At 38.0% G+C, this 13752-nt stretch overlaps 2 protein-coding genes across 2 annotated transcripts in view; one reads left to right on the forward strand and one right to left on the reverse strand.

The window, feature by feature from the left end:
- The window catches only part of svilc (supervillin c), a 48562-nt gene extending 44824 nt beyond the window's left edge, over positions 1–3738 (forward strand). Inside the window, exons 30-33 of the mRNA XM_062050141.1 lie at positions 31–165; positions 225–328; positions 553–708; positions 3035–3738. Of these exons, the coding sequence (XP_061906125.1) occupies positions 31–165; positions 225–328; positions 553–708; positions 3035–3136 (497 nt within the window). The 3' untranslated portion in view covers positions 3137–3738. The remainder of the gene's footprint in view (positions 1–30; positions 166–224; positions 329–552; positions 709–3034) is intronic.
- A 3863-nt stretch (positions 3739–7601) lies between these two features.
- tmem98 (transmembrane protein 98) overlaps positions 7602–13752 on the reverse strand; it is a 31361-nt gene continuing 25210 nt past the window's right edge. The window contains exons 4-8 of the mRNA XM_062050143.1: positions 11640–11771; positions 11519–11552; positions 11334–11449; positions 11212–11271; positions 7602–8422 (exon numbers count right to left, since the gene is read on the reverse strand). Coding sequence (XP_061906127.1) covers positions 8221–8422; positions 11212–11271; positions 11334–11449; positions 11519–11552; positions 11640–11771 — 544 coding nt within the window. The 3' untranslated portion in view covers positions 7602–8220. The remainder of the gene's footprint in view (positions 8423–11211; positions 11272–11333; positions 11450–11518; positions 11553–11639; positions 11772–13752) is intronic.

Consider the following 13752-nt stretch of genomic DNA (forward strand, 5'->3'; position numbering starts at 1 on the left):
CCCCCTTACTCAAAGCTAAACCCTCCACAGCTCTGTTTCTGCTCGACAACTGCATGGAGGTCTATCTGTGGCAAAGAACGCACCCCGTGCAGGAGCAGGGGCGGGCAGACAGCTGGCACAGCGAGAGGAAGTGCGCCATGGAGACGGCGCTGCAGTACTGCAAAGGTAAAGCGGTGTAACAAAGAAGGTTGAGGACGAGCTAAAAGTGTCTCTCCGTGTCACAGAAGTCAACCCCAGACGGCCTCCACTGGCGTACCTCATTCTGGAGGGCGAGGAACCTTTGACCTTCACTAATGTGTTCCCTCGCTGGGAGAGGACCGTCGCACAGGTGTGAACCGGAGCTCTAATATGCGCTATATTATGTCACGCACGCACTGAAGTTACGCACTAATATGTGCGTATAGAGAAAGTGTTAGCATGACCGCACATATCTTTGACAACTTCATTTTCTGCCAGCTAAGTCTTCATTTAAATGCAGAAACCTGTCCGGTCAATAGCGGCTGTCAAGGCCACGCACCCCTCAAACTAACCTATTAGTGGACATTTGTCCAGGGCAGCGCGAGACGCTCCAAGCTCACCCTGGTGCAGGACGCCCTGGCCCAGCTGGCGAGCACACAGTTTCCTCTGGAGCGGCTGCTGCAAAGACCCCTACCGGATGGAGTAGACCCCCGACAGCTGGAGGTCTACCTGTCGGACCAGGACTTCAAGGTAGAACATACCTCCATTTTTAAAAACACGGGAACCTCGATGAAAAGGGTTCGTAAATCGAAAAGTTTGTATAATGAAGCAAATTTCTCCATTATAAACAATGTAAATATGAATAATAGGTTGCTGCTTGGACAAAAGTCCATATTTTAGTGAAGGTGTGTACATTTTGAACATGATATAAAGTGGTGATGGTGGTAAAGGAGGTGAAGGATCAACTATTACTTTATCAACAAGCTAAAACAACGACAAGCTGAAATGCGCTGCACTGCCAACACACACACAAATCCCTTTGGTGCCCTCATAAACGATCAGAAATTACAAAAATCCTTAACTCTAACGACCATATTGCTATAAGAATAAACCTTTTAAAAAGTACAATCCTCTTACAGTTCAGTAACATCCACAAAGGAGCAGCAGGCGAGAGAAGAGGGGGCATGAAAGAAGCGTTTGTACACAGAGGCATATTTGGCGCCATGTAAAAGTTCGTAATTCGGAAATTTCACAGATTTCGGGGTTTATAAATCGAGGTTCCGCTGTATTTCAATACACTAGTGATAGGAGCACATTTCTTTTATGATCTGTAAGTTGAAAATATCTTCAACACCTTTTTTTAACTATTTAACAATAATTGTCATAATAATCTCAAGTTGGTTTTTAACCAAGTTTCTCTGACAGGTAGCTTGTGCACTTGCAGAGTTTGAGTCTCAAAAAATATTAGCAAAAACTTTGCTTTTTAAAGTTTTTAATGTTTATTTTATTTTGATGACAATCGACCATAATAGCATACAGACTTTGTAAATAAAGTGGGGTGTCCAGATAAAACATTTCACTACCAATACTGATTGGATACGATATCAGCAAGAATCATACATACTTTTATTTTAATATAATTTTTTAATATATAAAATTGTCAAACAGAGAACATTAGTAGGTATTAAAAGCACTAAACCTATTTATTATTAACCGTTTGGAATGGACTTACGCTGTCTTTAAGTTGAAGTAGAGTGGTAATCGCTTTTTTGGTGATACCTATTGGCCACAATAATTGATGAAGTTAAGCTCATGATGCAGTAAGTTGAATGATACGGACACGTTTGTTACTGCATACTTTCCTATACGCTTCTGCCTTGGAGACTTTGTATGTGTAAGTAATATGCTACTATAATTAATTGATACTTGTTTATATTGACAAATGTTCTGTTTTACACCGCAATACTGTTCAATTATTATTACGTATGTCTAGCTTGTGTGCTATTGTGTGCTTAGCTGTTGTGTAGCTGCTAGATCCTATATGCATGTTTAACTTTTGTAAATTACTTGACTAAAAAATAAGAAATTATGTGTTTGTAGGAGGACATTTAGATGTCAACTGGCTGTCCAGCTTTGTACAACACTCTGCAGGTCTGCTTGTATCGAATATTTTATATGCAAGCCCATATCATCCGATACTTGTTTTTTGCTGATATCGATCCGTAATTTGATATCATTATGGATCAGGACACCCCTAGAATCAAGTACAGTTTGACAAATGCAGAGGACACATTTCACCACATCTAGTGTGTGTGTGACAATCATTGGTACTTTAATCTTAATCTTAAAATTATTAAAAGTATATAGAGCAACGGTTCTCAACCTTTTTTTACCTCAGGGCCCACGTTTTCTACTATAGAGGGGCCCGGGGGCCACTGAATTAGTAATCTTACTTTTATTTTTTAATCATATTCATTTAATATATCTAACCTACTTAAAGTTTAACAGAGTAAAACTTTTCAAATGAGATGAAATCATGTGTTAATCACAAAGATGATTATTTATCTAACACACAGGCTTTGGTCAGGCTAATTACAATAATAAATACTAATCAAATATACTGCAAAAGAAGAGACTCATGAAAACTGATGGAAAATACATTTGACATGCAATTAAACAGTGCTAAAATAGATACATTCTAACTAATTAGATTATAAATAATAATATTGTATTTCTTAAATAAACTGTCAATAAAATTAAAGTGCAAATGAAAATATAGCTTCACCACTTTAGTCATAATTTTTGCACTTAAGAAACTTCTCAATGACTTAAGCTCCAGACTTCTTCTGTTTGTTTGATATTGTCATTACTGCCACAAGTGGTGGAAAAGTGTATTACAACGGAGTACCACTACGGCCCATACAGCTGAGAAACAGAAATTTTCTGGTGGCCCGGTCCTATGGTTAAGAAACACTGAAATAGAAGACATGGGCAGGTATATCTAATTAAATGACCTATATATATGCAAACGAGTGGTTTGATATCATATTCATTACATGATCTGTGATTGTTTCAGACTATTTTGGAGATGAAGCGAGAGGACTTTGCCTCCCTGCCCAGCTGGCAGCAAGCTGACCGGAAGAGAAACAAAGGACTGCTTTGCCAAATAGACAAGTAATGCGTACATGACAAAAAAAAAATTCAAGTATAGTTCAACTTTATTTATGTAATTCATGGACTTTTTAAAGGCGCACAGACAGTAGAAGACATATTTCCTATCAGTGACTCTCTACAAATAACAGGTAGACCATGGAGATAAGTCAGTGAAGTATTTTGTGGTGCATGGGTGCTTGGAAAAAATGGAATAAACAATAATACATAAGAAAAAAAAGGTGACCAGATGACTCTTTACGTCTTTTAGAGACGCATTCAGACTATGCTTGAATGAGGCGAGGCTGGCGGCCGTGTTGGATGGCACGTGTTCCTCGTCAGGACAACATGCTTTGTAGGGCATTCAATTGATTGCACGTGGACTGTTAGGGTTGTCCTAGACCAGGGGTCTGCAACCTGGGGCTCTTTTATCCCTCTGTTGTGGCTCCTGCTAGTTTATTCTTGTGCGTACTGTAGTCACTACGCTGTCCCTTGAGGCACCATCACGGGTCTTTCAAAGTTCTGCAGCAGCCATCCAATTCTAGAGGCAGTGTTTTCTAGTGAGAAACTATGACACTTGTCATGATTTAGCTTGTTAGCTTCCTTTGTTGCTAATAAACAACAGTCACTAGAGATGGATTGAGTTCTATTGGAACTGATGTTGTGTTACAATACTTTTACAAAGGTGGGCTGTATGGCGGAATCGCGTCAACACGGGACAAGTACTAAAAGCTAACCAATTATAGCCTTTGCCGTGTCGCTGCTGACCAAAGGTTAGACTTTTTTTAGGCGTACGCCATGCTACTCAAGAGGATTTGGAGTGGCAAGACACAGCTCCTCGCATAGACACGTTGTAGATAAAATAGAGCAAGGAGAAACATGGAAAAAAAAGATGTGCGACAACCAGTGTTAGGCATAATGCCGTTACATAATGATCGGGTTACTAACACACACCCCTTTAACTACTATGGGGGAATAATGAACAACAATTCAATGAAGTGATAATCATGTAATCCCACAATACCCTGTTTTGTGGACGAGGAGAGAAGCAGCCACCAAAGCACATTCAATTCCTGTATGAACAATAATTAATTACTTTTTTAAAGTAATTTGCCTAACACTGGTGACAACAGAACAGATCATAAAGAAAAAATCCAGCAAAGTTGGATCTTGACTAACTGTGAGGGAGAAACCAGGAAAGAAGCTAGTTACAAAAAACGTGCAAAATACGAGGTCGGGGGAGAACAAGACAGGAACGGAACGTGACAATATCTTTTAATGGAACTGTATATGTTGCAGTAACTTCAATATATTGAGCAAATAGTTTTGTGGCTCCAAATGGATTTTTATTTGGTGGAAACGGGCCCAAATGGCTCTTTTGATGCAAAAGGTTGCCGACCCTTGTCCTAGACCAGGGGTGTCCAAACGTTTTACACAGAGGGCCGCTCGCTGAAAAATCAAAGCATGTGGAGGAAGTTTAGATATTTTCCATTTCAATACCAACACAATATAGAGGTTTTTTTTTCAATTCTTATGGCTTCTCTCAAATTTGGTGAATGTTTAAGGGGACCCAAAATGGACATTGTCATAAAAGTTAAATATGTTTTTTTTTTTTACCTTCAACGCTTAAATCTCTAAAACCAACTTCAGATTTATCCGTCGTATTAAAGTTTTTTTTTTTCAATGTTGTATGCTCTTTTTGTCAGGAAAGCCCTTTTTTTTATGGCAAAATTTAACTACGATTCCTGAGGTGACTATCCGATTCAGAATTGATTATCGATTCAACACAATTGTCGCAATGTAGTATTTGATATAGTATTTAAAATGAGACTTTCTTTAGAAAACAGGTTACAGTATAGAATTGTTTCTTTTTAATTTTCCTGAGGGAACTCTCCTGAAGGAATCAATAAAGTACTGTCTATCTATCTTCTGGTTGCAAGGAGATGGCCTAAAAAACCTCATCAATAAAAAACATTTAAAAAATTGTAATCGAATTGTGAAAATTATGGATGAATAAGAATCACAATTTGGATGTGAATCTATTTTTTTTTGGCACCCCTAATATTTTCACCCCAAATTAAAAGTGAAATATTTGAGGGGAAGTTATCAGACACTTCAATAGGTCAATAATTCATAACATTGATTTTGATTGATTACCGGTATTATTTTTTGAGCAATGACAGTTTAATAAAGACAAAACACACTAAAAGGTCTTGGGGATCCAAAAAGGGCCCACTTATAAAAGTGTAAAAATAAGTCATATATCATTTAATTTTTTTAAATTCAATGTTTAATTTAAGTTGAACTTTTAGATTATACATTTGTATTATTATGTTTTATGCCCTTTTTGTCAAAGAAAACCTTTGGTTTTATATGGCAAAAAATATGCAATATTTTCTCCAAAAATATTTCAGAGTGGATTATTTGAATTCATTATAGGCCAATAATTCTTAACCATTATTAATTTTTGAGCAATGACAGCTTGTGTTATTAGAGTCAACATTGCAACTTTTCTCTTTGCATTTCACCTGTTTGCTATTTTATTCCACTTTATGATTTTTTTTGTTTTATTTTGTAATAGTATTTTAGCATGTGCCGCAGGCCGCTAAAATTTTAGCTGCGAGCCGCAAATAGCCTCCGGGCCACATTTTGGACACCCTCGTCCTAGAAGATGAGCAGGCTTCATCAGTTCATGTTCAGACACTAGATAGGACGGCTCCAGTCTGTCCTAGCTGTCCAAGACAATCTGAACAGTCCAGTTGCGACCGATTGGGAACCCCTAAGGATACAAAGACCTGATGGAAGGATGTCACAGGCAGACCACACGCTCCACTTAGCAATTGTTCTAGCAAAAGTCAACATTGCTTGTTTTTTTCACCTTAAATGCCACTCGTAAAGAAGAGGAATGAAAGTGAAAGGAAAGTTTTTCTGAAGTCACGCTGACCCTCACTCACAAAATGTACGCCAGGTTCTGCTCGTCCACTAAGTTGCAGAACATCTATTGGCTGATGTTTTTTTCTGAAAGGATTATTTTTTACTAAGCCTTCATGTGATTTGGATTTGAGCTCAGCTGCACTGAGAGAGCCCATTTGAGGAGGACATTTCCAACTATTATCACTTAAAGGGAAACTGCACTTTTTTTTGGAATGTTGCTTATCATTCACAATCCTTATGTAAGACAAGAACACATATGTTTTTCTTTTTTTATGCATTCTAGTTAGTAAAATATGGCAAGTACGAGGTGGCTACCAATGCACCAAATGGGAGTACACTATTCCGTACTCTAAAAAAAAAACAGTCTAAAACCGCCAACAATACTTCATTTACATGTTGTGATCTGGATATTGAGCAAGTATTAGCGATATTTATATTAACTAACGCAGAGGAGCTACTTTTTAGCGGCAACTAGTTTGTGCAGCTACAGCATTGACATACTGCGCTGCTGCAGCATTGCCTCTGAGTTGGTGAAAGTTAATTATAGATTATAAATCATGCCTCTCACCTGGATAGTAGAAAGTTGTGACCATAAATCGATAAGTTGGTCAACTTTCACATCCAACTTATACCCATGGTGAGAAAAGACTCAAAAAGACGCTAGCTTGCGCCCATTATAATTAATTCTTCATCTAAATGGAAAGATACAAACATTCCTTTAGTCAACACCCCAGTGAGAGCCGACATTGTACAGTAAGTGACCAATTTATTATGTTCGTAGTTAAGTGTTTCACGAAAAAGCGGCATCTGTTTATCACGCAGCTTTTAAAACTTGTAGATCATCCTCTCTATATTCAGCCTCAAAAATATAAGGTTCTGAGCATCATTTGTCCCAAAGTAGTCTTTGCCTCTTGAAGTCTGCCATGATTTGTAGTCTGCCATGATTTGTAGTGTTGCTGTTGTTGATGAAGGAATAATCAAACGTTGTAATGCGTCAGTGAAATCTATATGCCGCTGTATGCTTAAAATGAGTAAAGTATTTAAATTAGAGATGTCTGATAATATCGGACTGCCGATATTATCGGCCGATAAATGCTTTAAAATGTAATATCGGAAATTTATGACTTTTTAAAACGCCGCTGTACGGACTGGTACACGGACGTAGGGAGAAGTACAGAGCGCCAATAAACCTTAAAGGCACTGCCTTTGTGTGCCGGCCCAATCACATAATATCTACGGCTTTTCACACACACAAGTGAATGCAATGCATACATGGTCAACAGCCATACAGGTCATACTGAGGGTGGCCGTATAAACAACTTTAACACTGTTACAAATATGCACCACACTGTGAACCCACACCAAACAAGAATGACAAACACATTTCGGGAGAACATCCGCACCGTAACACAACACAAACACAACAGAACAAATACCCAGAACCCCTTGCAGCACTAACTCTTCCGGGACGCTACAATATACACCCCCCGTTACCCCCTACCCCCCCACACCTCAACCCCGCCCCCTCCCCCCCAACCCCGCCCACCTCAACCTTCTCATGTCTCTCAGGGAGAGCATGTCCCAAATTCCAAGCTGCTGTTTTGAGGCATGTTAAAAAAATTATGCATTTTGTGACTTCAATAACTTGAGTTGATTTATTTTGAAAACCTTGTTACATTGTTTAATGCATCCAGCGGGGCATCACAACAAAATTAGGCATAATAATGTGTTAATTCCACGACTGTATATATCGGTATCGGTTGATATTGGAATCGGTAATTAAGAGTTGGGGAATATCGGATATCGGCAAAAAAGCCATTATCGGACATCTCTAATTTTAAATATTAAATGTTATTATGAATGTGCCTGTTACTACATTACATACAGTATATACTTACAGTGTGTATATACAACACTGATGTAGTTTCTTTTTTAGTGTTTTATAGGCATTAGAGTGACTCCTATATTACATCTATTGTTAGCTGACTTTTGCTAGCGTTTATTTACGATTTAGAATGCATTAAAAAGAACATGCGTTCTTGCCTTACATAAGGATTGTGAATGACAGGCAAAATTCCAAAAAAAGTACAGTTCCTCTTTAAAGTGGTCAGAAAGCGGACATAAGAGGATGATGCAGCTGTCACAGACTGAATAAATCCTTGGGGTCTGAGTCGGGGTCTAGATGGCCTGCTCCCTCTGGACTTCACCTCCAGCAAGGCAGCGATCCGGCTCGGAGGCCAGCGCCGCTTCCCGCAACACCACCATGTGGTCTTCGGCCGCGTGCAGCGACTGGTCGATCCAGTCCAGACTGCCGGACATGTGGCAGGCGTTGCGGGTCACCAGAACCAGGTGGCTGACGGACAGCAGCAGAGCTGTGGCCCTGGGTCGGGAAGGATGAAGTACAATCAGGGACAAAATACTTGAGATGGTGTGAACCATGTGAATATTCAGCCAGGTTTTTGTATTCTGGACTCTTCAGGTTGTCTTAGACATTTCGCCTCACACTTGAGCAGGCTTCATCAGTTCATGCTCAAACTAGACAGGACAGCTCTAATCTGAGGAGATGGTATTTAAGGTGCACCCAAACTATGCTGCTGGCTGGCAGAGGCCTCACCACATTGTACTTGGATGTTTTCCCCACAAAAGAGCAAAGCCAGTCATGTTAGGGCCAATCTCTACCTTTTAGAAGATAAATACTTGGATCCTGCACCATCCCATCAGAATTGAGCTGTCCTATGCACGGGTGAAGCCTGCTAGGACGAGAGACAAAATGTCTTCAAAGACAACCTAAACCAGGGGGTGACCAAAGTGTGGCCCGAGGGATATTTGCTGCCCATATACTAATTTTTAACGGTCTGCCGCACAATCGCTAGCATTGTAATATTAGCATGTTATTTTGCAGATATACACATCAGAGTCAAATATTTTGTACACAGTTTGAATATAGGAAAATTAAACAAGTGAATCTTTGGCGTACCACTAGATGGAGCCTCAGTTTGAGAATCAGTGATCTAGCGATTTAAATGTTGAAACGGAAGAAAAAAAAAGTATGACCTAACACATTCGAGTTGGCGCTCTTTTGGATCCCTAAGCATTATTGTGTATTTTGTATTTTGTTTTTTTTTAAATGCCATTGCTCAAAAAATAACAATTAATCAAAATCAATGTTATGAATGATCAACCTATTGAAGGTTCCAATTACTTCACATCAAATAATCAAACTTTGTAATTTTTTTTTTGGGGGGGGGGGAGATATTGCATATTTTGTGTTTTTGTCTTAAAATGTTTAATTTATTTTACAAAAAGGACATAAAACACATATGTGCATATATATGTATGTAAATGTGTATATGTATGTATATATGCATATGTATGTATATATATGTATATGAATATGTGTGTGCATTTATGTGTATGTTGTGGCTTGTGCAGCCCTTTGAGACACTTGTGATTTAGGGCTATATAAATAAACATTGATTGATTGTATGTATGTAAATGTGTGTGTGTATATATGTATGTATGTATGTGTATATGTATGTATTTGTGTGTAAAAATGTGTATATATATATATATATATATTATGTGTACATATATATATATATGTATATATATATATATATATATATATATATATATATATATATATATATATATTATGTGTACATATATATATATATATTATGTGTACATATATATGTATATGTATATATATATATATATATATATATATATATATATATATATATATATATTGTGTACATATATATATATATATTATGTGTACATATATATGTATATGTATATATATATATATATATATATATATATATATATACACACAGATACATATATATATATATATATATGTATATATGTATTATGTGTATGTGTATATATGTATATATATATATATATATACTACCGTTCAAAAGTTTGGGGTCACCCAAACAATTTTGTGGAATAGCCTTCATTTCTAAGAACAAGAATAGACTGTCGAGTTTCAGATGAAAGTTCTCTTTTTCTGGCCATTTTGAGTGTTTAATTGACCCCACAAATGTGATGCTCCAGAAACTCAATCTGCTCAAAGGAAGGTCAGTTTTTTAGCTTCTGTAACGAGCTAAACTGTTTTCAGATGTGTGAACATGATTGCACAAGGGTTTTCTAATCAACAATTAGCTTTTTGAGCCAATGAACAAACACATTGTACCATTAGAACACTGGAGTGATAGTTGCTGGAAATGGGCCTCTATACACCTATGTAGATATTGCACCAAAAACCAGACATTTGCAGCTAGAATAGTCATTTACCACATTAGCAATGTATAGAGTGTATTTCTTTAAAGTTAAGACTAGTTTAAAGTTATCTTCATTGAAAAGTACAGTGCTTTTCCTTCAAAAATGACATTTCAATGTGACCCCAAACTTTTGAACGGTAGTGTATATACACAGATATATATATATATATATATACACAGATACATACATATATATATATATCTGTGTATAAACTTCATATTGACAGACCTGAAGTTAATCTAAAGATTTACCGTAAGCGTTGAATAAAAAAATATATATATAATGAATTAAAAAATATACATATACGACTGAGACCCTTCTGGGTACACTGGACCAAACTTGAGAGAAGCCCTAAGGGTTTAAAAAATAATAATAAAAAATTCTATATATTGTATTGGTTTTGATAATGAAAAATATCAAAATGGCTTACGCATGTTTTGATTTTTCAGTGTGCGGCCCTCAGTGGAAAAAGTTTGTACACCCCTTGTTTAGATGTTTAGATCATGTCTGTATTAACTCGTTTAAATTGCTTCGTAGAACAATAGCTAAAACGTGAACAAGGCGGGTAACAATTATTTAGTTTGTTGTTAGCATACCTGTGAGATTCCAGTACACTGTAGCGCTGTCGTCTGCAATCTTTTTGTTTACAATTAACTGTGACTCCAATCAGTTAGCATTCGTTGTTAGCACAACTACATCCACTGACACAGTATTAGTCTTATTTAGACCGCAAAAGTGTAAAGATTGACTCACTAGTGCCTCTGTAGGTTGTAGCCAGCTACTGCACTCCACTTGCTTTAAAGCACGGTTCATTTATCAAGCAAATCTACACAATCCGACGGTTTATACAGTTTTTTAAAGGATGTTGCACACCTGGCATCCAGGAGGATGGGGTCCAGAGGCGGGTACATTGAACGCACCACGTCGTCCACCCTGTTCAAGTGCAAGGACGTCAGTTAGCGATGGGCTTATCCAGAAGAGCTGATATCGTTTACCTGGGGCTGATGCGTTTGGCCACCGTGATGATGTCGCTAAGGCTGGCCGGCGCTTTCACTTTCGCCCCTGAGCCCATCGTCAGGGCGACCAGCTTCTCCGTCAAAGTGTGGCAGATCTACGGCGACAAAATGGTGTTTCGTCAGCACGGATCAGTCACGCAAGACAAAGTCGTGAGCAGCAGTACCTTCAGGATGGAGATGCAGTGAGAGACCAGACCTCTGTAGGGAAGGACACATATTTAAACGAGTGGTCAGATCGTTTCCACGACGTCGCGGAAAGACAAAAGACGGGCGGAACGAACGTACGAGGCGTCCTCTATCCAGTCCTCGTTCTCCAAGATGGCCTCGATGTGAGGATTGGTGATGACCACGTCGTCCAGCTCCAGCTCTGAGAGCTCGCTTTGGGTCTCCATGGCGCCGATCAGGTCCACGGTGGGCCTATTTGTAAAAGCAGTGAATCATCCAATGAACCCTATAGTCGCCAGGAATGTGGTCTAGTAAAACAAATGAGATGGCGGGAGCTGCAATTGTATGGAGGGTCAAATGGGACAAAATTAAATATATAAATAATTACCTAAAAGTCTCATTAACTAATTATAACCAGAATTAAATATATAAAAGTGTCATGAATTGATTTGGTGTAAAAGTACATTTTATTTCAATATTTAATAATTTATTCAATTAATTAGTTCATAATTTTAATAAATTATTCTGATTATTTTTATGATTTAAAAAAATAATTTGATGAAATTGTGTGTTAGCGCGACCCGGCACTTCCACTTGTCTGTGGAACTCCGACCAGATCTGGTCTATATCTTGGTCTGAAAGTGCGTGAATAACTCCGACAACATCAATAAATTCATCAATAGGTCTGGGTTAGTCGATGCCTTATCTGTCACTTAAAGGGGCTGTTTGCAACTTCCTCACAGTTACATTTTTCAAAGCAAAAACATATACCAAGAACACCACCGGCTAGCTTACTTTAGCATTAGAGATGTCCGATAATGGCATTTTTGCCGATATCCGATATTGTCCAACTCTTAATTACTGATTCCGATATCAACAGATACCAATATATACAGTCGTGGAATTAACACATTATTATGCCTAATTTTGTTGTGATTCCCCGCTGGATGCATTAAACAATGTAACAAGGTTTTCCAAAATAAATCAACTCAAGTTATGGAAAAAAATGCCAACATGGCACTGCCATATTTATTATTGAAGTCACAAAGTGCATTATTTTTTTTTAACATGCCTCAAAACAGCAGCTTGGAATTTGGGACATGCTCTCATGAGGAGGTGGGGGGGGGGGGGGTGTATATTGTAGCGTCCCGGAAGAGTTAGTGCTGCAAGGGGTTCTGGGTATTTGTTCTGTTGTGTTTATGTTGTGTTACGGTGCGGATGTTCTCCCGAAATGTGTTTGTCATTCTTGTTTGGTGTGGGTTCACAGTGTGGCGCATATTTGTAACAGTGTTAAAGTTGTTTATACGGACACCCTCAGTGTGACCTGTATGGCTGTTGACCAAGTATGCCTTGCATTCACTTGTGTGTGTGAAAAGCCGTAGATATTATGTGATTGGGCCGGCACGCAAAGGCAGTGCCTTTAAGGTTTATTGGCGCTTTGTACTTCTCCCTACGTCCGTGTACACAGCGGCGTTTTAAAAAGTCATAAATTTTACTTTTTGAAACCGATACCGATAATTTCCGATTTTACATTTTAAAGCATTTATCGGCCGATAATATCGGCAGTCCGATACTATCTGACATCTCTAGTATTATTACAGATTAATTAAATAAAATCAAACAAATATTTGGATTTACATAAAATAATGACACATTTATGTATTTAATTGCAATTATATTAAATGTTACCCATTTAAGTCATTATTTAAATATGTATTGACTGTATATCATTGTGTACCATTTGAAACTCCACACGTTTGGGGGTATGGCGAGTGCTTGATCAAACTCTGCATGCACTATAAAAATGCTATGTTGGTGTGAAAGCTTCTAAAACTGGTTTTATACGGTGTTAGAACCCCACCTTTTAGGAGGGAAGAGTCCCCCCCTCCCAATCCTTTAGTTCTAAGGCTGTCTAAAATGATGAGAGGTGACTAAAATTGAAGTGTATTCTACCAAACACGAGTACGTACAAACAATGGTAGTAATAAGAGAGAGCCGAGCTATCTAAAGGTTTGAAGCAATCTGTAAAAATGGTCGCTCGTCTCTCATGCTTTTGTCCACCCAGGTTGACTTAGACTTGGACTTAGACAAACTTTAATGATCCACAGGGGAAATTGTTCCAAACAGTAGCTCAGTTACTAAGGATGGAAAGGATCGTGCACACAAGGGCACAAAAAGAGGGTGAAAACAAAAGGTGTAAAGTAGACTAAAAATGTACCATAGTACTAGTAGC

This window comes from Entelurus aequoreus, linkage group LG06 (genome assembly GCF_033978785.1).
Source record: "Entelurus aequoreus isolate RoL-2023_Sb linkage group LG06, RoL_Eaeq_v1.1, whole genome shotgun sequence".
Taxonomy (NCBI): Eukaryota; Metazoa; Chordata; class Actinopteri; order Syngnathiformes; family Syngnathidae; genus Entelurus; species Entelurus aequoreus.